A 26,825-nucleotide genomic window follows, 5' to 3' on the forward strand; every position below is an offset into this window, starting at 1 on the left:
GTGTGATCTTATTTTTAACCTTGACAAAAGCATGCTTTAGACATAGATTAATATTAGACATGGGCGAGTACCGATACCAAGTATTATAATCGGGCTGATACCTGGCCTTACTTCAAGGTATCTGTACCTGCGATGGCAGCTGATGCTCGTACTGACTGCTTTCTTGGAGCAGTTTTATGATCATGAACTGAAAATGACTCATGAGAAGAATAGATAATTGCCTCTAAATTCTTGAAATTAAAGGAAAATTCTACATTGGCTTATGGTGGTCTTTCTTTAAAATGATACAGTATGTTATTGTTTTTTTTTTTTAGAGGGGTGTTGTGTATCTAACATACTATGGTATCAGTACTTGGTAGCAGTATCAGTGACTACTTAAGATAGTTTATCAAAAGTACTATGGTATCGGTACTTGGTATCAGTGACTACTTATGAAACAAAATTGGTGTCAAACATCCTTTTCATTAAGAATATACTGCTTTACAACATTATAATAATAGTAATACATTTTATTGTCAATGACATCATTCCATGTTTACAGTAAAAGCTTGAAAATCAGTACTCTTTTGACCAACATTTGAATGTGTTCTGATTCAAAGGAATGCCAATGGCACCTTTGGGTGGGGCCCAGTCTAGCCCCTGCCCCACTCCAGCCATGCAAGCTCACAATCAAGGCGCAGGTCCCAAACCTTGGCCTGATGGTATGTATTGCAATTATTCTGTATACAAAATGTAAATTTCCCCCAAAAAGTATTAGAGCAGCGAGGCCAACTTCTTCTATGTTGCTGTAGGAAAAAAAACTTTTGGGTTTGGTATCAAATGATCTCATGGAGATTAAATCCACAATTGTTTTTCCTTGTTCTTCAAAGAGATCATAATGTTTTGGCTGATATGTTTTTCAACCAGACCGCTCTCTGATTTTCATGTTGGTTACACCTCATACTCATATCGATGTAGTATAGACATTTAGTGTTATTTATCAAACATAAACATTTGTATAGAGACAAAAAGTGCACACATCATCATGTTCCTATTGCTCATACGAAAATGCCTGGATTCGGACAAAAAGAGGATCTCAGATCCAGATGTAAAAAGCTTGTATCTTCAAAAGCTTGCCTCGTATTCGTCTTTTGACAGCAAACTCACCCGTCTCTATCAAAATAAATATATAATACATAAAATATAATACATAAAACTAAAAGTATGCAGTTCAGTGAAACAGAACCCCTTTCATGCCACACATAAAAAACTGATTTTGAAACTGATGGAACTTTTATGTTAAGTCTTGCATCACGCTCTTTTATCTGAAACGGAGCTGAATTGAAATAGGCTCTCATTTCTGTTGCTGTCAATGAGCTGACGTGACTTCCGTTGGAGTTGAAGGGATGTCCTCATTATATATTTCATTATAGTTTCTGCAACACTTTCTGTCGATTTCAATGAGTAGTCATGGTGAAACCGGGGTACTTTGTGCTGTCTCATTTTTCATTTCAGTTTTCTTTAATGCATCATGACTTTCTATTGCAGCAGACGAAAGGAAAAGCTTCAGTAGAAACCTAACACATCTTTAAAGGAGAGATGGTGTGCATATTTTCCCAGACTTTAATAGAATTTCTAGGGGATAAATATTGATAATAAGATTACATTTCAACATCTTGTTCATTAAGCCTTCTTCCAGAAGTAACCAATATCATGTCAAGCCACCCCATAAAGAAATTTAAAAAAATATATTCTGAAGTCAGCACTTCATACATCTGTCGCTTAGTGTGCAGATCTGTCTTGTTCAATATCAGTCCCAAATCATTCAATGGGGAAAAATTGCCACATTTAACAAATATATTAACAAATATATTTCTCAGCCACACAGGCTTCACAACTAATAACTAAATAAAACGATTTAAAACCAATAAACGTTTTCCCCTGCTTGAATGAAATGGATGCTCAAGGCTGTCTCTATATCAATGAAAGGAATTTGAATTCCTTTTAATGCCAACACATTTCTTCTTCACATTTTCTGGCTTTCTGTCCAAAGGATGATAGAGAAAAGACTTGTGTTTTGCATTGAGCTGATGTAACTCCAATGCAACATCTTTCAACCTTTGGATCAGACAGCAAATCATTATGTTTGGGTAAATTCACCCAATAACAAAATATTCTGGTTCTGGTGCACCCAAGAGTCTTCTAAATCGCACATTTTATCAATATATTCAGTTCTTGGGTTCACAAAAAGTCTCTAACCACATCAGATTCATAGGCCATCAAATACATCTGTATACAAAAGGTAGTGCTTTAATCCTATAATCTATGATTGATCTAACCAATTAGAAGCCTGAAGAAAATGTATCCATCCATCAATTTCTATACTTCTCCTTTTCTAGGTCACAGGAAACTGGAGCCTATTCCAGCCATCTTTCCTGCTGAACTAGACTACGCTCTGAATTAATCACTAATTAATCAGACGACATGTACTGTAAATTGCACTTAATTTCAAACCATTTCTCAATTGCAGTTGAATGCACCTAAACATACCCTTTAGACATCTGTGCTCCTTTTTAGCAAGCAGCACCAAAAATTTCAGTTAATACACAAGGCATTATAACAACAACGCCTTGCTTCCAAATAGTAATTTTCAGTGACCGCACGCTAGAGAATAAACCAATCACGAAGCTTTCTCTTCTAAGTCCAAGGCGGTGACAATCAAGCCGGCGCCCCTAAGCACCTCCCCCCTGCGAACGGAGGCCGGCCATCGCCCGCACCCCCCCAGGCCACCGCTATGCCAGCTGGGCCCCTGGCAGGCAGCTCCATGCCCCCTCAACCAGCAGGTCAACAGGTGTCCCCCATGCTGCAGATGCAGCAGAAGCAGAACCGTGTCACGCCAATTCAGAAGCCCCAAGGCTTGGACCCAGTGGGCATTTTACAGGAGAGGGAATACAGGTAAAACGGCTATGCTATGTAGGCCTGAACTGATTTATTAGTTTACATGAATCACGTTCCTAATGATATCCACCAGGCTGCAAGCTCGGATTGCGCATCGCATTCATGAATTGGAGAGTCTGCCGGGCTCCCTTCCACCAGACCTGAGGACCAAGGCCACAGTTGAGCTCAAGGCACTGCGACTCCTCAACTTCCAGCGGCAGGTTTGCACTTTCTTTTTTTTTTTGGGGGGGGGGGGGGGGGCACCCTTTTGGATTAGAATCATTTATATTTTGATGGGAGCCTCCCATGTGGAACACAATTCATTTAATTTTCCAATTGAGGTAAATTGTATTTGTAATAATCTGTCAAACATTCGTCACATAAAAGCCTGATCGACTGCTAAAGAAAATTTAGCAAGCTAAATGATCGACAGCTAAAACATTTTTTAGTTACTGTCTGCACGTGCCAGAGTTGCTGTTTTTCATTTCTACGTTTATAAAGGGCCCAATGATGCTTAAAACATTAAGTAAAACTAAAAAGGTATTATCCTGAGCTTGTTATGGCCCCAGATAAAATCAATCGTAGTGCATTGGACTCAATAAAACAACACAGTTGACCATTGTTTATCAATTGCGGTATTTTGGCATGTACACACAATCATAAATTTGGTGAAACATGGATGCTGCGCAACTACGGGTTTTTATGATCAATTGAACTCGAGCTACACTGGCTAGGTGTTCACTGACCGCTCAGAATGTGGGACATGTTAAACACACTTAATGCGCAATAGTAATATAGCTTACTGATACAAACACAAGAAAATATGTAGAGTTGACAAAAGATGAAATTTATTCTGTTTTGCTATAGTTTTTTACATAGTTGCCAAAGTGTTGGTGCATCTTATACATGCTAACATATAAAATACCAGATTTTGACCCAAAAATTAAGGGTGCATGTATCCTACACATAGGTGCGTTCGATACATAGGTGCGTCCTATACATTGGTATGTCTTATATTTGCAGAATTACTGTATTACCGCGTTCGAAAAAATGTCTTTAAACACTAGTGTAACTGTAGTGTCGGATCATTGAAAATCCAGATTATTAAAAATAGATAAATAAATAAACCAATGAGTGAATCATTTTTCAAAAAGGTTGCTAGATCCTGAAAATGTGATTATTTTGGAGGCTTCTGCCTTTCTCCACAGCTGAGGCAGGACGTGGTGGCGTGCATGCGGCGGGACACTACCCTGGAAACGGCCCTGAACTCAAAAGCGTACCGGCGCAGCAAGCGACAGACGCTGCGGGAGGCTCGCATGACTGAGAAACTGGAGAAACAGCAGAAGTTGGAGCAAGAGAAGAAGAGGCGGCAGAAGCACCAGGTTGGGAAAGGGAAAAAAAAAAAAAAAAACTAGTTTGACAAAATTAAGCGGCAAGCTTACGAAGCAAGTTTAAGAGCATTAAGAGTTTGTCAGCTTGCTGATATTGTTTCCCCCAACAGGAGTATCTTAACAGTATTCTCCAGCATGCCAAAGACTTCAAGGAGTACCACCGCTCCATGTCGGCGAAAATGCAGAAGCTCACCCGAGCCATTGCCACTTGGCACACCAACACTGAGCGGGAGCAGAAGAAAGAGACTGAGAGAATTGAGAAAGAGAGAATGAGGAGACTCATGGTAAAAATCTCAATTAAATGTGATATTCCACTTCATTGTAAAAGACTTCAGTAGCTTTTTTTTTTTTTTTTACAGAGGGCACAAAGGCCCATAACCTACAATTTTAGAGATGCACTTTGTAAATTGCACTTTCTAAATAGACTTGCAAAGAAATGTTCCCATTTCCACTCATTTTCACTGCATCGCTGATAATTGGGCCAAAGTGGAGCTGAGGTTTGTAACAGCAACAAACTATATATATTAAGGAATAAGTTTTAAATTTTTCAAAAAAAAAGTGAATTTAACAATCGTGCATTTAGATGAAAAAAGATATCTTGCACTGAATCAAATTATAGGGGCAGAATTGGAACCATTTGGAGGCAGTTCAGATCCTAATTGTTTTAGAAATAATTCAGCAAAAAAAAAAAAGCCAGATGTCTGACGTCGAACAAACGGGCTAGCATTAGTAAGGGACTGTGGCCAATCTGATGCATTGGTTTATTAAATAGGCGAAAATGTCCACAAATAAAGGGAACATTTTAAATGGTAAAGTTCCAGATAGTATACTAAGGTTCTCCTGTAATTGACAATGACACATCTTCCATCCAAATCCCAGGCGGAGGATGAGGAGGGCTATCGAAAATTGATTGACCAGAAGAAGGACAAACGCTTGGCTTACCTGCTGCAGCAGACAGACGAGTATGTGGCCAATCTCACCACCTTGGTGTACGAGCACAAAGCTGCACAAGCAGCGAAGGAGAAGAAACGAAGGAAGAAGAAGAAGAAGGCAGTACGTACTATGAGAGACTTTAAAATGACCACTGTGGACCAAAATGTTGAACACTGTCATGTATGTTCTCCATATCTAGAAGGTTGACGGAGATAGTGGTGAAGGCACCAGTGCCATCGGACCTGATGGGGAGGTAAGTAATCTTTGAAAACACAACAATATCCTTACCGCTTTCCTCTATTGCATAAAACACAGCCTCCATTCTCAAAGCTGCTCTGAATAGTGTTTTAATCTGCAGCCCCCCCACCCCCACCCCCTGAGCTAACTTTTTTCCTCAGTGTTCTTGTTCTAAAGCATTCTGTTATCCGTCGACCCTGAATTTTCTTCTTCACTCGTTGCTTGTCTCACATGCCCACTCCCACAACTTGTCATTCATTTAGCTGCTCTTAAAATTAAAATACATTAATGAAACAAAGCAAAACCTTTGGCTTGAAATATTCAATGCCCAATTTTTGTGGTTGTATATAATCTGTTTCGTTGCACTGTCTTCCCACACCTCGCACAAGCCAGCTTTCAAAACTGCTTGAATGTTTTAATGTAGCTGTTTATCTTACACTAAGTCTGCTAAGACCCAGCAGCACATGATAACACATTTAGAACGAGGATTTATTATCTGTATACAGTATAAATGGAGAGTCTGCCAGGCGAGGATGAAGAAATTACTTAATTCAAAATGGAGGCGGGATAAAAATGTTTGCTCCTTGCCTGAATAATTATTATCATTGTACAAGCTGGGAGAACTTAATATTTTCTTTATCAACCTCCCATCCTCAATTGATTATATGATTAAATTGTGAGCGCTTGTGTAAGCTGCAAAGCAATCGATGGTCGCCCATGGGCAGAGGTAATCTCAATTTGCCATTAATCATGATATGAGATAGAACACAGGTTAAGTGTACTTTCGGTCATTAAAAAAAAGAAACATAGGGCATGAAGTATATAACATGTTTGTCCTTGTGGTGTGTTTGCAGCCTATGGATGAGAGCAGCCAGATGAGCGAGCTGCCTGTCAAGGTCATCCAGACGGAGACGGGCAAAGTTTTGCAGGGTACTGACGCACCCAAATCCAGCCAGCTGGAGGCCTGGCTTGAAATGAACCCTGGGTGAGGAGACTTTAGAATGCTTTTGACTTTTGATTCTGCCTCAGTCTTTTCAATAATATATTGTGTTAAATTGTAATTCAACTCTTAGCTTTTTGTACTTACCGCAGGTACGAAGTTGCTCCAAGGTCAGACAGCGAGGAGAGTGGCTCGGAATTTGAGGAGGAGGTCAGTGAATCATAAATGTTTATTGTAATGCAAAAATTATGAAAGCCTAATTATGTAACACTTTTGGAAAAAAAAAGAACTGTGCCAATTAATACTTTTTCTTACATAGCAGAGACTTCTCATTGATATAATGTATTGTATTGCCCCTAAATCTAACCTTAACCATGACATCAGATTGCCTAACCCTAACCCCAACCAAAATTCAGTTCAAACTTATACTCTGAAAGCGAGTCTTGACCTACAAAAAGCGTTCGGATTTTGTGGGGTCCACCAAAATTTTCCCCACAAAAAAACAGTAAAAGCTGCAAAAACCAAGGGCACACACACACACACACACACACACACACACACACACACACACACATATCCGAGCTTTTATTGAGCCAAGAAAGCATAATCTTAGGTTTAAAAAATCTCATGCCACACACTACAAAAAAGACTAACTTCTAACTTAAAAGTTAAAAGGGAATTCAATATAATCACAGTTGAAACCCACAGTAGGTTTATTCGAATGCATATGTGTATATTTATTTTATTTATCCCGCCCTCCTAGTGTGTATGTGCTGTGTGTGTGCGCGAATAATTGTATGATGTCTGGGAAATTAGGGTTTTTGTTTAAACACATGGAAATCCGTTATTTGTACATGATCCTGTTAAATTTCTGTCATTGAGGTTTCTTAAAATCAATAAAAAGACGTTTGAAAGAAACCCACAGTTTAACTCCACTAGGGGGCTGTAGGTGTACACATTTCGGTTATGCTGACTTAATTCTCAACTCATATCAGAACAATCACTTGTAATAAAACATACATGTGGGTCCTCAAAAGTATTTTTCATGTCACAAGGAGGAAGAAGATACTGCCAAGGGCGAAAACGACAAGACCGCAGAAGGTCCTATCGGAGAGGCCAAGCACATTATCGAGTATTATATTACTTCTCTTCTTGTTTAATCAAGCAGCATATCATAATGGAATTGAAGATGTGAGTTTCATGTTGACACACAAACACTTGTTTAGGTCAGCCAAGCAGGATGTGGATGATGAGTACAGCGTACCAACGGACGAGACCAGCCTGCAGTCCTACTACGGTGTCGCTCACGCTGTCATCGAGAGGGTGGAAAAGCAGTCATCTCTTCTGATTAACGGCTCGCTCAAACACTACCAGGTACGTGCTTACACGTGCTAATGTATCTCTGTGAATGCACAACCCATAACTTTACATTAATCCTTTTAAATATTGAGAAAAGTTTATTCAAGACCAAACTGGGAGGCGGTGGGGGGAGCTCAAACATGAGCTGTAGCTTGGGGGTCCACAAAATAATATGCATTAATTTGTTTTGTATCATTTGATAAATTAAATTCTTAGACATTGGGCCCCACGGGTAAAAAAAACAAATAAAATAGAATCACTCTTTCCTACCTTAGCTTTGCAGTAATGAAAAACTTTGTCAAGATCCCAGCATGAATATTATTATAATAGAGGTTTGCCAAAAAAATCGATTCACATAGAATTGGGATTTTCATTTTCCACAGACAGGAAATGAGAAAAAATTTTCAAATCCTTTTAACTCCTAAACGGGTAGCTTGAATTGTGTGTGGGAAACTGTGCATTGTAGAGATTGTAGAGAATAAATGTCACATATATAATACGAAACCACACAGTTAAATTCTTACTCTGTTCACCTGCTCACTTGAAAAAGTTCATTTTCATATCTGGTTTGTCATAAATATACCGAAAAATACTGTACTAGTCTTTTTCATTTGTGTGTGTTTTTTTTTCTTTTTTTTACAATACAGTATTCTGATTCTACAATTTCCTATGAGACAATATATATTGTTCTACATTTTATATCATACAGATGCATTTTATTTTTACTTCATCTTAATTTAATCTATAACATCTATACAGTTTATAGCTAGCTTCAAATAGTAGCAGTTGTTGACCTTTACATGCTGTTTTTGTGAAAAAAGGCATGTTCCTTACAAACCACCTAATAAATGTAAAATAGATGTCTCCTTTTATTATTTTGTAAAAGCAGACTAAAGTATTATGATAATACTTTACACTTCTATAGATTGAAAAAGAAATACCATATTTTCCACACTATATGGCGCACCGGATTATAAGGCGCACCCTCAATTAATGACATATTTTAAAACTTTTTCAATCACAATATAGTAAAACTCAAAGTAATAACAATAATAACTCAAATAATAACTCTAAAGTCTCATTAGCATAATAACTCAATGTCAATATGAGCAACCTTGTTCAACTGTAAACACACAAAAGAAACAGGTAAAGCTTACTTTATCAGTTCATTCCTCATTTACGAATACCAATATTTCAATCTCAATATTGATCCATATATAAGGCGCACCTGATTATCAGGCGTACCATCAGCTTTTTTAAAAGATTAAGGCTTTTAGGTGTGCCTTATAGTGCGGAAAACACGGTAACTGAATTGAATCATTTTGAATCAGGAATCATTTTGAATCAACAATCAATTCTGAATCAAATTGTAGACCCAAAAATCGGAAGCAAATGAAAACTGGATACAGTCAAAGATTCCCACTCTTTATACTATGATTTAAAATCAGATATGATGATTGTTCCAAGACCGATTTGAATATGCAGCTCGGAAAAGTGGACGGGGAAAACACCCACCATGAACATGAATGACAAAGAGAAAAAGAATAAAAGAATAATTCCTTTCCGCAACCTCTTTTTGATGGACTTGAAATCATTATCATTTCTGGTTGATGCAGTATTCCAAAACAGCCACAATCCAAACACCAATAATTCTTCCTTTTATTGTTTTTTTTTTTGTTACTATCCTCACAATTATCTAAATGATAGTTTTTATAATTTTGCCTCCTGGTGTTGTTCTCATTCTCTTTGGCCTGATAGAACTTTAGACTAAATCTCTTCCTTTCCTGACCTGATAGATGTTTTCATGCTAACCGTCACCTGCTACACATAACAAATATTCAAGTTTACCGGCACTTCAATGGAGGACTTTTTATCTCGCTGTTGCTTTGGCATTTTCTATACAAAGTTATTCAAGCACGACCCAGCAATCAAGGCTGCGACGTGTTGTGCGGCCCCTCAGAGACAATGAGGAAATAGTGGGCGAATACGAGATGGTGAGGTGGTACGGGGGTTGGATTCTGATCATCAAAAGGGCACAGCACAATGTCAGCTCACAGCAAGAACACCGACCAATTAAAGTGCATACGCCGTTGCATGTCTGACAGCTAACAGTATTGCAGAAGAAAAATTAATAAAACACAATGACACTGATCCCATTTGAAAATTTTATACGCTTCAGACTACCCAACCAATTACCTTGAGGATGAAAAATCTTTATTTTTTTATTTTTTGAGCTCCCTTCATATTGTATCTTAAGTGAAATTCGAGCTTGCCATAAATCACAAATATATATATATATATATATATATATATATATATATATATATATATATATATATATATATATATATATATATATATATATATATATATATATATATATATATATATATATATATATATATATATATATATAGATAGATAGATAGATAATTTTTATTTTTTTTATACAGGAGTGACTTTTTTTTTCTTTATACACGAGTCATTTATCAATCTTTGGATGAAGGAACAAGTTCATGTACTATTCATTTTACCAAAGGAGAAGATAAATGACTTCAATCGAGCAAATGGATGATATACTTTTTTTATTTTAGATCCACGTGAAGAAAAAACAAATATGTTTTAAATAACACCCACAAGTGTTAAGTGCCAGTCTTGCCAAGAACACTGTAAAACTTTAATCATTAAAAAAATAACATCACAATATATTTTAAAAGGTCGGCAAAACAATTATTTAGATTTGAGTTCTTGATGATGATATGATCTTGTTGCACATTTCGCTCGTCGAAGACTTCTTTGACAGTACCCCTGCACATTCTGACTGTCACGTGCTCAAGATTTTCTAGAAAATGGGATCTTTGTTATTTAATGTATTTTCTTCAGCTGTTATATGCTAAGCAGCTTTATTAATGCATGAGTTAGTCATCTGGGAAGAGAGCAGATTTGCTCTAATTTGCGGCTCAGATGGCCACGCCTCCCCTTTGCTTTTTCCTCTTTTTGATATTTATCCCCTTAAAGGCTTGTTATCTCTTTGATGTACGGCATGTCTTCCAAACACACTTTGTTGTCGTCGTTTGTGTTCTAGGGCGTGCTTCCTTGTATTTCAATATTGTTGCTTTTCTTCCCTCTGTTCAGATCCAAGGTCTGGAGTGGATGGTGTCCCTGTACAACAACAACTTAAATGGCATCCTGGCTGACGAGATGGGCCTGGGCAAGACCATCCAAACCATCGCACTCATCACCTACCTGATGGAGCACAAGAGGCTCAACGGGCCCTATCTCATCATTGTGCCACTCTCGTCAGTACTACCCCGCCTGTCAATTGTCAAAAAGCCTTTTCTCAAGTGACTGATGCACAGGGCGTTCCTCACATTGCAGTATAGCATTTTGGGGGCTAAGTCAAGTGAAGCAGATGCAAAGTCAGAATTGTGAATTGTGATAGTTGTTTCATGCCATTCCTTACAAAGCAGATAAAATACAAGCAATAAAAGTGTCTACATAACTTGCCAGAAAAAAAAAAAAAACACAGGCTCATACCACTTGTCCTCGTGACTACTGGCGAGCATCTCCATCTTGATGCATTCATACACAAAATGCTAATCACTTTTTACTTTTCAATTATTATGAAGAGTTAGCTCAGATCAACCCTTGCAACCCTAGCACGTGTGCATGTTTAATCGAGCTCTAGCCAGAGCCAGCATAGCACTTTTTTATTTGAGTAAAGTCAAAATAGGGCGTTTTAATTATTAAACTACATCTATTGCCAAAAATGAGGCCGCTTACAACTAATTGGTGGTACAACTCAAGTGTAAAATCAGCAGCTATTATTAGTGTACACTAGGCACACTGCTTGAATAAGACAAGCATAAAAACTAAAATACCGATTGAATTAAAATGTGTTGACAAGTTCAGTTAATTTCTGGTTCTCTAAAAATTAATCTGAAACTCTAATCCAAGTTTTAAATTTGACGATTTTGGCCAGGTTTGAAATAATAGCTCGGGTTTTAAACATTAAATTAAAACCATAACTGTAGCTTGAATAGTTTGAAATCCTAACCTTGTCTTGAAAATTGAAGCCTGAATCTAAAATATTCACGCTGGCTAGAAGTGCCATTTGGAAGTTCTCATATGTTGAAATCCCGATTCAAATTCCTAACTCGGGGTCGAAATCCTAAATGTAAACCCCAACCGTTGCTTAAAACTCCCAGTTTAAACCTCATCCTTTGGTTGAAGCCCTATTTTGTCTTTTTTTTTTTTTTTAACTTTGATTTAACCAGGAAAAGCAAGGTTTTCTTTGCAAACAGCAAGACAAAGGTTCAGAAGAGCAAGAAAAAGCAAAACAATTATGAGAAAATTGATAATGATATTAAAATTGATAACAATAGCAATAAAGACCACTGCAATAACAGTTGCAATAACAATAGTCCAAGAACAGTGACTCTTCCTCCCTAACCTGGGCCTTATAGTGAGAACCTCAAAACATAGCCAAATATTTGATGTTTGTATGTATAGACAGACACACACACACACATACACACAGTTGCTCATTCTTAAATTCCAGTAGCATGAAATCCATTTGCAGCTAATGAACACTTCCTCACTTTTTGACTTCCGTCTTGCGGCGACTACACAAACACAGATAAGAGACTGCCTCTGCGCTGCATGATGAATGAGTTGATATTTTTAAAGAAACAAGGCGGTAAATTGGTATTCAACGCGCCCAGCGCACACAGCTGCCGGATTACCAACACTTGGATGTCAGAACTGAGGCGGTGCACAACTTTGCAAGGTTAAAACACACTTTTATAAAATAAACAAGCTATCCGGTCTTTCATTCCACTCAACAAAACCAGCAATTTATCTCTCACTGTTTTTGCCCACAATTAATCCCTTCAAATCCTTAGACGGCACTCCAGCCCTCTCCACACAAGCAATGTGCTGATTTGGATGCACGCTTCAGCCTAATTACCATACAAATATGTAGATGAGATGGGAGCTTATTTACTCTCACATACTATGTTACTGCAATCTTCACATTGGCCAGTGACTTGATTCAAAATATGTAGGCACATATTTCATCTGCGCTGACAACTGTTTTCCCTCCCTGTTGTTATTTCTGCATTCTTTTTGTTTATTTTAACAGTGTTTCTTAACTTTCTCGGAGGTACTGAATCCCACTAGTTAATTATGCACATTCACCGAACACTATTTTAGTGAAAAATAAAATGATAAAACATAGGTATATGTCTGGGGTGGGTAATTCCGGTCCTTGAGGGCCGATGTCCTGGATGTTTTCCAATTTTTATCTCAAAACACACATGAGTCAAATGATCAGGATTATTTTCAAGCTCCAGCAGAGCTTGTTGATGCGCTAATGGTTTAAATCGGGTGTATTGGGGAGAGAAAACTGGAAAACATGCAGGACTCATTGCCCACCCCTGGTATATGTTTTGTGTGGCTGTTGCCTTTGATGGACCAGATATGCGAGGCTTCACCGTGGAAAGTGCTAGGCTTAAGTCATTTTCACTGCAAAGGCTTTTCCTTTTCTTCATTTTTGTATTCAGCATCTTCGAAAAGGGCCGCTTGCAAATCGAAAAAAATGTTCAGCGCCCATGACTTTTTTTTTCCTGAATGGGATTAAAATATTAAAAAACAAATACACAATGTGCTACCAAATCAGTCAAATTTTAAGTTCTGAAGAGTCTCCGCTGAACCCCTGAAACCAACTCAGTGAACCCTTAGGGTTCGATCGAACCCGGTTAAGAACTACTGGGTTAACATTATGTATTTCTTTGTGTCACTTTGCTACTGCACATCATTCTGCCTGCTGCTTTCTTGTCTCAAACTTAAATTGGATGGTACAGTATTTCCCCAGGGTGTGCAGACAGCGGAAGACAACGCTGTCTTCCGTAATTACTGTTTTGGCAGATTAAAGCTCAGATGTAATCTTTTAATATGCACTGAACAAATTGCACTCTTTCTCCTTTGGTGAACCCATCTGATGGACAGCCAATTCTGAACACCTTCCAAAAGACTCTGGTAGCAAGCAATCTTTTGACAGACTGCAGTGGAAAATCTTGCTTTTGGTAACTTAACACTTGCGTGCATCTTTGTAATTCTCATCGATTTTCTCACTTCAGGACTTTGTCCAATTGGATCTACGAGCTTGACAAATGGGCTCCGTCCGTGGTCAAAATTGCTTACAAGGTAAAAAAAAAAAAAAAATCTCTTACTATGCATGCTTTGTTCCTCCAAAAATGTTTGGCTTTTGTTCTCTGAAAGGGTACCCCAGGAATGCGCCGGGGATTGGTGCCGCAGCTCCGTAGTGGCAAATTTAACGCTTTGCTGACCACCTACGAATACATTATCAAGGACAAGCACATACTGGCCAAGGTGAGACAAAGTGTTCTCTTTGAAACCTACCTCAGCTCTTAAGGAGTTCCAAGCAGTCAAGGTTCAAGAAGCTTTATTGTCAATGACATTGTGAATGTTTCCTATAAGTAGAGGAAAGAGTAATCATTTTCTCTGGGGATCCAGTGACGTACTTGGATGCTGCATGAGTTCTTTTCTAACATGCTAAGAACTGAGGGCCGAAGTCACAAGAAAAATCCGACAGCTGCTGAAAGCACTTTTAATTGTTTTTCATTTGTGGTTGTAGTTTGCTCCATCATAAAGACATATTCACAAAGGACAAGCCAGTGGAAATACGCTCACAAGTTTGACAGGTTGAGCCCAGTTTGCACCTGATTACCATACACAAGGCAAAGTAAACTGCTTGATTTGAGCCTTGAAAGCCATAGCACAACCATGGCAGTTGGGAAGAAACCTTTTGACTGAATTCCCCTATTTAAAACATGCCCACTCAATCGAATTGTCTTGTTTTTGTTTGTTTTTTTATTTAAAGGTATGTCAGAGATTGTATGAGGTTCTGTGCCTAGAAAGATACCTTTAAATAAAATGCAATTATTATTATTATTATTATTATTATTATTATTATTATTATTATTATTATTAGGAAGAGTGGTTTGCATATTCGCCTCACAGTTCAGAGTCCCGGGTTCCCACATTCCAAAAGCATGCTTGGCAGGTGTGTTGGACACTCTAGATTGCCCTTAGGTGTTATTGGGTGAGTGAATGTGTGTGAATGAGTTTTTTTGTCGCTGTGTTCCCTGCAATTGGCTGGCAACAAGTCCTGGGTGTCCCCCCGCCCATTGCCCAAAGATTGCTGGGATAGCCACCAGTTAGCCAACAACCCTAATGGATGGATGATGATGATGATGATTATGATTATTATGATTATTATTGTGTTATAGTCATTCAGTCATTCATTTAATGTCCATTAGTTCAAAGAATTGTGATGACATTATCCAAACAACAAAGTGCTTGTGAATTTTTCTAACATTTGTGGTGTATTTTTTTTAAATTTGAGAATGTTATCTTACGTAATCTGAGGTTCCACCACATGCTTTTACACGCGCTTTGAGCTTGTGTTATTTTCTCCACCAAAGCTACATTTCGCTATTTGCATCATTTTCCGTGATGTTGACCTTTTATCAATGAAGAACATTGAGGATGGCTATTTCTCAGCCAAATAAATGCATATTAGCTCATTAAAATACGTGCCCCGTCACACCGAGAAGGATTCTGCTTGGCAGCATTGTGAGAGACGCATTTCATCATTTGTACCTGTTTTTTGAATAAGTCTATTTGTTTGCTATCCTTATTTGCAGTCCTGTAGTGAACCTGCCTTTGTTGGCATCAGCGGCTGTATAGCGCAATTACGAGCTAGTTATATTCAGCAGGCCCATTCTGGTTCACTCACATTAGCCATACAGTGACTGAACAGCCCCTATAAGGGGCTTCGGTACTCCAAACACCCAAAGCAGCCCCCACAGATCTCCCCCAGGTACACAGTTGATTGCCCTCTCCAAGTCCACAAAACACTTGTACACTGGTTGGGCGAACACCCATGCACCCTCCAGGATCGTGCCCAGGGTGGAGAGCTGGGCCAGTGTTCCACAGCCGGAACAAAAACCACACTGCTCCAAGGTTTGACTTCCGGACACACCCTTCTCTTCAGCACCCCTGAGAAGAATTGAGGAGGTCTTTGAAGTACAGTGGGCCCCCGGGTTACGAACTTAATCCGTTCAGCGGCTACGCTCGTATCTCGAATTGCTCGTATAGCGGGCAATCCAAACCCATGTTAATTCGTGAGTGCGTGCAACGCGCGCAGAAGCCTTAGGTAAAATCATCACGCTGTATACATAAATTAATATTAAGTGACATAATCTACTGTACAGTTGCATTAAATAACAAATATAAAGGATAAATGACTTTTACCTTTGGAAAGACGTGACTTGTGCTGAGATAAGCAGAGATGAGCAGAGATGAATGCTCTAAGTCAATACGGTAAATCAGATATGCTATTGGTCTTACAGTGTCAAAGTAACTTTTTCAGTCAGGGTTTTCTCTACTTCCTTCCATCCCAACCAGCTGTGCCATCAAGCTAGATAAAGGCGTTCGGCCAATAGCATATCGGCACTTCTGTGATTGACGTGTGACACCGGCCAATAGCATCTCCGTGAGTGAGACCGGGTGACCTTAATCGACCAATAGCATATTGGCGTCTCCTTGACTGACTGATAATTATTTGCACTTTTTTTTTAAACGGTTGGAATGTATTGACATCTTATTGATTAAAACACATTTAAATCTGTGACGATTTTTTGTCCTGCAATCGGCACACTTAATTTCATGTCAACTGTTTTTCCCGACGTGAATTGAGCACGGTGGAAGCGGAGAGGTGGTTGTGTGTGTTGCATTTACTAGGCAGCACACTTATGGCTTGTTCGAGCGTCAGTTCACCTTTGGTTACAACTCACAAAATTGCAACAATGACGCTGTCCCAATGCATATCGGGAGATCGCCGACTAACCTGACATGCAATCTTGTCTAGCAACCATTACATGGCGCTGTATCATCACCCGTAATAGGGTGCAGAGATTAACCTCTTGAGTTAATACGGCAACGCATATAGGCTATTGGTCTTACAGTGTTACAGTAACTCTTTCAGTCATGGTGCAAATCACGGAGATACTAAAACATCATCCTCTTATTTCTTCCTTTACCGCTGCTAGTAATTTTAGAAGCTATGTCTAACAGATAAAGTTTGCAAAGTCTTCAAAACATTCCGTTTTTCACTCATTTTGTCTACTTCCTTCCATCCTGTCCCATCAAGCTAGATAAAGGCGTTCGGCCAATAGCATATCGGCATTTCTGTGATTGACGTGTGACGCCGGCCAATAGCATCTCCGTGAGTGAGACCGGGTGACCTTAATCGACCAATAGCATATTGGCGTCTCCTTGACTGACTGATAATTATTCGCACTTTTTTTTAAACGGTTGGAATGTATTGACAATTAATTAAAAAAAAAACACACATTTAAACCAATGACAATTCTTTGTCCTGCAATCGGCACATTTAATTTCATGTCAGCTGTTTTTCCCTTTAGCTGTACAAACACTACACTTAAATGGTAATATATTTAGACACCGTGAGTGAGACAGTCAGTGTGAGATTGTAAAACCAATAGCGTTCACGTTACCGCCATAAGTATCTATTAATGATTGTAGATGACGCAACTGCTGAATATATTGACGCAGTTAGGCGAGAACATTTCAACATACTCAATGGCTGGTTTGACGGAATGCTCGCAAGACGAGAGGTTTGCTCGTAAGCGGAGGACAAAATTCTCCCTGATCCACGCTCGTAAGGCGGAATGTTCGCAAATCAGGATGCTCGTAAGCAGGGGGCTGACTGTATTCTACCCACTGGCTCACGATGTCCCAAGTTGAGATCTCCAGTGTACACAGTGTTAACAGTACACTGCTTCTCCCTCCTCAAGCGCCAAATGATAGACCAGAATTTCCTCGAAGCTGTCCGGAAGTTGTTTTTCATGGACTCACAAAACTTGCCCACACTTCAGTTTTTGCCTTGGCGACTGCTGACCGCCGTACTTCCTTTGGTCAGTGGATACTTCTGTCTCCGAAGTCCCACAGGCCAAAGAGACCCAATAGGACTCCTTCTTCAGCTTGACGGCATTCCTTAACGCTGTCCACCTCGACAATGGAGGCGCGAAACATGGTGCACTCAAAGTCAATGCCCCCCGTCCCTCCCTAGAATGCCACAATTTTCAAATGAGCGAGGCATTTTTGCCATTCTCAAGTGTGTTTTTTATTCAGTCATCTATGGTAATATGTTGGAATGCAAAAGCCTTATGGGTATACAATTAGCAAGAAGCATGTGCTCAAATTTCTGTCATGTAGTGCTCAAGCTGAATGACATGTTTGAAAAGCCCCTGAAGGATTTTATTGTATGTAGATACACCTCAACACTCACTCATCTTTGGCGTCCCCTGTGAGGAGCCTCCTGAAGCTTGTTTGCTGGCAATCTAGCTCGCAGCTAACATTTGATTGCGTTGCAGAACGCCAAGGCATGAGAAAAACAAAGTTACATACATTTCCATAGAAACAGCCACAGCATTTGAGAGTGGTGACAAAGGCTTGATTTAGAATTTTGTTTTCACGATAAACTTCAGCGGTAAATTTGTCTTCATATTGGAACATTGAAATGAGAGGATCGTTGATGTTTACTCCAAGAGCTGCAAAATAAACTCGGACCAAACTTTGTCTTTTAGAAGAACTTATGTTTGTTCCACTGCAAGCAAATGGGACGTGGGAGATTATTGGAGTAAGTCTCTCAAAGCACGTAAGGCAGTGTTATTTCTTTCTTGAACTCCAAAAGGGGCACCAGGCGAGCTCAACAAGACGGCACTGTAAGTGCCGTCATTGATTTATCGACCGGCGCATTGCACTCAAAAATGAACACAGGCCCCTTTAGCCTCTTCTTTTCGAGAGATGGCTCTGCCAAAGTCTGCGGCACTTTCCAGACATTTTGTCGATATTCCCCTCTGAAATGCGGCGTGATAGTTAAATGCCAGATGTTTTGTGGTGCCCAAAAGTCTTTTTTTTTTTGAGGGGGGGTATGGATAATAGCATCATAATCACAAAGGACTACACCATCACACCAACCTTGAAATGATGCAGCACTTTATTGACTTTTTATTTCATGCTTGCTCCACTGTAAACAGTATAGCTCCGCAAAGAAAAAAAAAAAACCTTTCATCATGTACTTCTGGAGACTTATATACTTCATTGCTGCCCTTGCCATAAAATGACTTAGTATGCTTTCCCAGTGCCTTTTTTAAAGTGTGTGCTCTTCGGTATAAAGTTTAAAGTATCACAGCTGCATCGACCTTTTACATTGAACTCATTGAAGGTGTGACTGAAGCTTACAGTTATACATGGTCCTGCCATCAATTCATTTGCTTGAATTGATGCTAATAATAGCATTTTAGAAATGAATAGTCTGTTATGGACGATGGTTGAATATTACCAAATATGTTAGTGTCGAGCTTCAAAATGACCAGCTTAAGGTGATGTGCCAGAAACCCAATGGAGTGTTCAGACTCAGTTACATTTTTCCATAAATTCAAATCACACCTATTCAATTTTGGCTAATATTGCTTCTAACTATAACATACTGTATGTCTATGGATGAGCTTGGTATATACAGTAGTTCCCTATGCAAGATTGAATCCTGCTACCCTAGTACATATTTTTCGGAGCAACATATTCTATTTGGACTAGCATTGATACTAATGTTAGCAAGTTGTAATGTTGTCAAGAAACAATGGCGCAGTTTGCTGCTGCCAAAATAAGCAATGGACTCTTGGGTTTGTTCCATGTAAATTTGATTAAGCTTTTTTTGACTGGCATAACGAGTTGTTTCCAGCACACTGAATCAAGTCCTATTTCTAGATCCGTTGGAAGTACATGATTGTGGACGAGGGTCACCGCATGAAAAACCACCATTGCAAGCTGACTCAGGTGTTGAACACGCACTACGTGGCACCGCGCCGCCTGCTGCTGACCGGCACACCACTGCAGAACAAGCTGCCCGAGCTGTGGGCGCTGCTTAACTTCCTGCTGCCCACCATCTTCAAGAGCTGCAGCACCTTTGAGCAGTGGTTCAATGCCCCCTTCGCGATGACGGGCGAGAGGGTACGTACTTTCAATTCGTATCAATCATATTTTTGGTGTCTGGTGTCTAGCATCTCTCTCCCTCTGCCAGGCCCTGTGCATCTTGCGGTATGGTAGCCAGGCCAATGTTCATTTTTCACATTGAAAAGATCAGTTTTACAAAACTTTATTCAGGTGGACCTGAATGAGGAGGAGACCATCTTGATTATTCGACGTCTGCACAAGGTTCTCCGCCCCTTTCTGCTGCGCCGACTGAAGAAGGAGGTGGAGTCTCAGCTGCCAGAGAAGGTGAGGTCATTGATTTTGACAAAGTGGTTTTCACAGTGTCTGTAACAAATCAGCAACATCAGCTTAGCCAAAATAATAATAATTGCAATTTTGAGAAGCCTTCTCAGAGGGGGTCTAACACACCCATCTTCTCAAGATACTCCACTTCCTTACCCGGGTATTCCACTTACTCTCAAAGCTACTCTCCACTCTGCTGCGTTGCATCTCCGTCGTGCACAGCACAACAGCAGCCATGTTAATGAGTGAGAGCGGTTCCACATGCCGCGGTCCACCAACTTTACGCAAGACTTGAAAAATCTGGTCCGCCATGGTCAGTTCCACAATTCAGAAAGCACCTAACAGGAAAAACAGTGTTTTATACATCCGGATACAAAGAAAAAGAACTCTACGCAAGATTTTGTTCTCCTTTGCTGATTGATTGGATGTAGCCAAAAGCGACTGCTTCTCCTTGTCTGTGCCATTGTCATCGAGACAAAAGGAGCAAACAATTTACTCCTCTTAATTGGCAGTATTACTGTTTGAGTCACGATTCAAGTAATTCACTTTAAAGTTAAAACGAACATTGTATGTACTGGCCCATTGTAAACAAAGCACGTGTAACATATTTGACTGCATACGTCTCCGGTCCGCTGCACTGCACCGTGTCACACATTCCTTGGGACGTAAAACTGCGCATATGCGCAGGGATCATCAACTTGTGCAATTTAAAAAAAAAAAAAAAAAAACTTCTCTAAACTTCTGGTATGTGGAATCTCCAGGTTATGCAAAATTTCAAGTCAGTTTTTTTCAATAACTTATTGCAGTGTGCTCGAACACCAAAATGATCACAAACACTTTGTAGTTTTTTTCTGGTGTTTTTCAAATCTCCTTTAAAGGTGTAGGTGACAACATCAGCTGGTCTTTGACATAAAAAAATATTCATAAACCTGGATCTTATTTTTGGGTTTTATCTTCATTAACAGACTTGGTTAGCAGACTTTTTTTTTCTTTTATGCTACTACGTTTCCTCTTAAATCATTTGAAGCCATATGCGCACTGAAAAGTCAGAAGCTTTGTTGTTTTTTGTCTTTTTTTTTTTTTTTACCTCGCTGTGGGCCTTACACTGATTAATTGGCAATCTCAATTCTTTAGTTTCCTGCAGTCCCAGAACTTGTTAATGTGTTTGAAAAAAATATACTGTTTCTCTCAAGCTGTCGAGCCCCCTCTGAAGTCATTGAAGGCAGATGTGAATTTTAAACTCACATTTCTAAGCATATCACTTTTGGGTTTTGACATCAAAATAATTCCTCATCAAACTGATTTCATGTAGTTTTTCTTCAAACTACAGACATAGTTGGCAGGGTTAAAGAAAAAGTTTTCATTTTTTTACTAGCTGTTGCGCTTGATGTCTTTAAAAACATCTGGGAACTTTCAAGTTTGAGGATTTATCAATGTTTCACAGTAGGATTTTGACACCAGAATAATTATCAAATGAGCTTCTTAAAAAAAATATTATATTTCTTATTTTGCTGTGCCTCCCGGAAGGATTGCAAGAAAAAACTTTTTTTTAAATAAGTATGAAAATCTATCAGTTGATGTTTTTTCGACTTTCAGGGATGATTTTCATGTCTCATGACATTCAATACAGGTTCACATTTTGTGTGTCTGACCACAATAGCCCAACAGTATTATCTCATATTTCTAATTTGATGATTTTTCTTGTCACCTTTTGATTAGGTGGAGTATGTTATCAAATGTGACATGTCCGCCATACAGAAGGTCCTGTATCGTCACATGCAAAAGGGAATCCTCCTCACTGATGGCTCGGAGAAAGATAAGAAGGTACCTGCATGTTGAGACTGCTACGAGGAAATCTTTTTTTTTTTTGCACATTTGACATAGCGTTCATTGCCTTTTGGTGTCAGGGCAAAGGGGGAGCGAAGACCCTTATGAACACCATCATGCAGCTGAAGAAGATCTGCAACCACCCATACATGTTTCAGCACATTGAGGTGAGTTGCGTTTATATGACAGTTTAGAGCAGGGGTTTCAAACCTATGGCCCGAGGTTTAATCTGGTCTGCAAGATGATTCTGTGAAGCATTGCAAAAAAAGAATAGAAGCGAACACATTAGTCCACTGTTTGTAAGATTGTAATGCCCTTGCGTATGTGAAAGGATTCACTCAGTCGTAGATCTGGCTGAGCACTTTTTACTATTCAAAGATCCAAACAGGAAAAATGGTTAACACGTACTTCGCCCCAAACTGCTTTCAGCCGCAACTCACCTTGTGCTTGTTAAACTGACTCAGTCCTCATCTGCAGTCTTGCTAGTGCCAAAAAACGTTACAATACAAAAAAATATATTACCTTTTCAAGCCATGGAAAGACCAGCACTGCAACTTACGAAATAGAAAAACGGTTAACAAGCGCGTCATCTCAAGGTGCTGTCAACCCCAACTCAGGCTCACGCTGTGCTCGATAACAACTCAGTGCTCCTCTGCGGGGTTCTTCGTGCTGAACAACGAACGTAATAATACGCAAAAAATATATTTTTTACAAGCAATGCAAAGATGAGCGCTACAACTTACAAGACCGCAGTGTCCATACTTTCGCCAAATGTCTTGCTTTTCACTTTACTCCAAAGTGCAACACTCGGAGCATTTAGCTTCGTCGTGCTACTACTCAGCGCAGGTTAAAAACACCTCGAAGAGATTCCCAATGGGCTGGGGTCACCGTCTGGGCCAAAATTGATCACTGTGGTATTCTAAACAATCAGTCTTATATTTTGTTTGAAATTTACCGGTACTTTATTTACACATAGCTCCAATGTATTTGACATTGACGTCATGACTTCTTCTTCATGAGTTTTTTAAATGTATTTAACACCAGGTTTCCGGAGTTAGACACTACACTTTGCAGTTCATTATTTATCTTTCATTGTATTCAATAGTTTATTTATTTTGTGTTACATACAAAGTATGTATTTTTTTAAGAAATGAAAAAAAGATGATGGAAAAAAATCATTTTAAGCAAGAAAGAAAAAATGCTATATTGTGATACATAGAGGGCCCAAAAGTAAGTTAACCGTATTTTAACCTTTTACTTTTTTTCTGCCCGACAATATATTTACCTTTGACCCCTGCTATTTGGGGCCTATGTCCAGCCTGCTTGAGGATATGTTTTCCTCCGTGCCTTCCCTGAGCCAAAATAAGTTGGACACCCCTGGTTTATGGCAATCCGCAGTAAACTCTGGTTTATCCACCATAGAGCCACTCTATTGCTGATTGTTTAATTCTCTTCTGTAGGAGTCATTTGCTGAGCATCTGGGCTACCCCAACGGCATCATCAGTGGGTAAGTTGGACCGAAAAAAGCGTTCTTTTATCTGTTTTCCTACCCACTCTTGACAAAACTAATTATTTGATGTGAAGCCAACATTGCGTGCCATTGCTTGCCAAGACTTGTCTAAAAGCTCATTATTAACACAGTGGTGGTAATTCCAGACATTTTGGTTGGAAAGACAAAGTCATGGATAATTGACGTCTTTGCCGATAGCAGTTATTAGTGAGCAGCTACTAAATAAGTGCCCAAGCTTCAAAGTGTGTCATCTTTATATTACTTTGCACTGGCTACCTTCAAAGGAGATATATTTATTTCATGATTTTAAAGTGGTGTCAAGATACTTTAACAACAAGTCTGTATCATAGTTTTGTAAAATTACTACAATGACTACATTTTGTTGAAATGATATAAATGGGGGGTCCTGTTTTCTTGTTTGCACTTTTTTTTTCTTTTGGGTCCAGGACAGTGTACAAAGAAAAAATCTACTTATAATTATCACTAATTGTTTATTAGAAATCCAATATAACATGATTTTAGCCCCCTTGAGGATAGATTTTCCTTCATGTACTCCTGATCCAAAGTAAGTTTTTACACCCCTGCTGTAGACTGATTCATATTATTAGTGCCTTACTGATGAGGTGTGAGAGGAGTTGAGGTGTGATGAATCATGTGATGGATTTAAGGCCCACTGAAGTATAATTTCAAGCCGGCCATATTGTTGGTCAGTAATAGTAATCTGTTCCAAACACAGGCCCGACCTGTACCGAGCCTCCGGGAAATTTGAACTCCTGGATCGCATCCTGCCCAAGCTTCAGGCCACCAACCACCGGGTTCTGCTCTTTTGCCAGATGACCTCACTCATGACTATCATGGAGGACTACTTTGGCTACCGCAACTTTCAGTATTTGCGGCTCGACGGTAAGATTGCATGAGAGGTATAACGATTAATTGACAAAAGACTTTGAACATCTCTGTGATTTCACATCATAATTATCAACGATGATTTGAACAGATAAAGCAACACTACATACATACATTTGATTTTCAAACGAGCGCGATTCGAATGTCCCATTTTTTTGGATTGGCTTCTCATGTGGTCTATGTTGGCTAGCTGGGGCGCACAGGCACCATGTTTGTGTCCGCTGCTATAAAGTCAAGCCAGCAGAAAAATGGCTTTTAAAAAGGGTGTTTTGGAATAGGGATGAATTGATTATGGTACATAATGCTGTATTGAAAAATATCATACATTACTGGGCGTCATTCATTTCTTTGGAATACCTTGCGATAGACTTGCCTGATTGTTGACGTGTCACAATTTTTTTCGTGGAAGAAGGAACGTTGTTTACCTATATGTTGCTGCAAGTAGAAGCTTGATATGTTTTACTTATTTCCAGATAAGAATTGGGTGTAAATGTATATTAGCATGATAACAAATGGTATTAAAATGCTTGGTATACAGCTTTCTTTGTTATGTTTTAATCACATTATTATAGGCAGCTGCTAATTTTCAGAGTGCAGATGGATCCAGAGCTGTATTATCATGATAACCAACATCATAAAAAGGCTCGGTAAACAGCTTTTTAAATCTGAAATAGAAGAAAAATTAGCATACGTATGTGAGTTATGCCTGGGTAATAGCCACCTGAATGGGTTTATGAATGGGTTAATCACATTTTGCCTTTTCATACACAACCTGACACAACTTCAATTCTTCAACCCTTTCCAGGAACCACCAAGTCAGACGACCGAGCGTTGCTGCTGAAGAAATTCAATGAGGCTGGATCGCAGTACTTCATCTTCCTGCTCAGTACCCGGGCTGGAGGCCTCGGACTCAATTTGCAGGCGGCCGACACAGTCATCATCTTCGACAGCGACTGGAACCCTCATCAGGTCTGTGGGGTTGTTCAGCTGCCTTTACAACCACGTTGTAAATATTAACTATGGGATGGTTCGCCATCTCTGTTGTGACATTTTTACCGTATTCACTGTTGTAGCTCCATCACTCTGTATTAATTGTATTACTGTTGTTGATCAATATTACTACAACTGTATCGACTAGGGGTACGAGGTATGTTGGGCTCATTTTTTTACAGCCAGCCTCACGCACAACGCACACTTATAAGAACGCTAAATAAAAAAGCCATATCTCGCTGGCTGTTTCAGGACCTCCAGGCGCAGGACCGCGCGCACCGCATTGGCCAGCAGAACGAGGTGCGCGTGCTGCGTCTGTGTACTGTCAACAGCGTAGAGGAGAAGATCCTGGCGGCTGCCAAGTACAAACTCAACGTGGACCAGAAGGTGATCCAGGCCGGCATGTTCGACCAGAAGTCGTCTAGCCACGAGCGTCGCGCCTTCCTGCAGGCCATCCTCGAGCATGAGGAGCAGAACGAGGTATGTCGTCAAGTCTTAAGAGTGAATTTGTTTTTCAATATTTACTGTATGCTTGCTATAGTAATTATTTGATGTGTGTGTGTGCCCTGTTGGTAAGGAAAGCGTGTATGTGTGCATCAGCAACCTCCTTGAGTACCCAATAATATGGCAGATGATTGCCGGATACTGATATCTTGTATCGGTATTCACCCATCTCTAATTTTATCATTCTGGATTATCAATTTTTTTTTTTGCACACCCCCCACAAAACAAGTTAAAATCATCGTTCATAGTTTTAAATATAAACAAGACGTGTTGTTAAATCCAGTGTTTTTTCATCATAGTCAGCTTGCTAAGGTAAAGTTTTTCCTTTCTCAACAGCTCTTTGAAACAGTAATCCCCTCTTCCTTACATCTCGGCTGGATTATTTTAATTCACTATCATGCACTTCATTTAGGAAACAGCTTGTCACCACTCATGCTCCTCCAGTTGGTTTAAAATGCTACCGCTGACCTTCTAACTAGTGCTCATTAGAGGGGATACATAACTCCAATTCTGGACTCCCTTCGCTAACTTCCAGTACGTTTGGGACCAGCCTATTTGTTTTCGAATTGTTAAATGGTTTTGCCGCACCTTACCTCACCGAGTTCCTCCAGGCCTGCCCATGACCTCAGGTCAGTGGACCCAGGCACCGAGGCGCATCATAAGGAAATGAGCCTTTTCCAATGATTTTCCATTAAATGTCAGACAAGCTCCTTATCTGCATTGTTCTATTGTGTTTTTTGTTTGATTTCTATTTTTACTTTATGTTAATATGTATTGTTTTGTTATTGTTTAATTTGTGTCATTAACTTACTGTTTGTACTTTGTATGGTGTTGGACGACTGTTTTTTTTTACCTATATGCGGTACTTTGAATGAAGCAATGAATCTTTTATGTTTGTGTTATATAAATCAAATGTTGAGTATGT

At 39.4% G+C, this 26,825-nt stretch overlaps 1 protein-coding gene across 1 annotated transcript in view; it reads left to right on the forward strand.

Moving 5' to 3' along the window:
• Positions 1-26,825, forward strand: part of smarca2 (SWI/SNF related BAF chromatin remodeling complex subunit ATPase 2) — a 40,200-nt gene that overhangs the window by 4,387 nt on the left and 8,988 nt on the right. Inside the window, exons 5-26 of the mRNA XM_088432362.1 lie at positions 600-701; positions 2,682-2,934; positions 3,011-3,137; positions 4,125-4,298; positions 4,418-4,591; positions 5,187-5,360; positions 5,440-5,493; positions 6,332-6,462; positions 6,570-6,627; positions 7,473-7,549; positions 7,644-7,791; positions 10,912-11,075; positions 13,917-13,983; positions 14,059-14,169; positions 19,657-19,899; positions 20,053-20,166; positions 21,883-21,987; positions 22,071-22,157; positions 23,451-23,497; positions 24,237-24,403; positions 25,212-25,375; positions 25,649-25,876. Coding sequence (XP_088288488.1) covers positions 600-701; positions 2,682-2,934; positions 3,011-3,137; positions 4,125-4,298; positions 4,418-4,591; positions 5,187-5,360; positions 5,440-5,493; positions 6,332-6,462; positions 6,570-6,627; positions 7,473-7,549; positions 7,644-7,791; positions 10,912-11,075; positions 13,917-13,983; positions 14,059-14,169; positions 19,657-19,899; positions 20,053-20,166; positions 21,883-21,987; positions 22,071-22,157; positions 23,451-23,497; positions 24,237-24,403; positions 25,212-25,375; positions 25,649-25,876 — 2,969 coding nt within the window. The remainder of the gene's footprint in view (positions 1-599; positions 702-2,681; positions 2,935-3,010; positions 3,138-4,124; positions 4,299-4,417; positions 4,592-5,186; positions 5,361-5,439; positions 5,494-6,331; positions 6,463-6,569; positions 6,628-7,472; positions 7,550-7,643; positions 7,792-10,911; positions 11,076-13,916; positions 13,984-14,058; positions 14,170-19,656; positions 19,900-20,052; positions 20,167-21,882; positions 21,988-22,070; positions 22,158-23,450; positions 23,498-24,236; positions 24,404-25,211; positions 25,376-25,648; positions 25,877-26,825) is intronic.

This window comes from Hippichthys cyanospilos, chromosome 1, assembly GCF_059441005.1.
Source record: "Hippichthys cyanospilos isolate Australia breed blue-spotted pipefish chromosome 1, RoL_Hcya_1.0, whole genome shotgun sequence".
Lineage (NCBI taxonomy): Eukaryota > Metazoa > Chordata > Actinopteri > Syngnathiformes > Syngnathidae > Hippichthys > Hippichthys cyanospilos.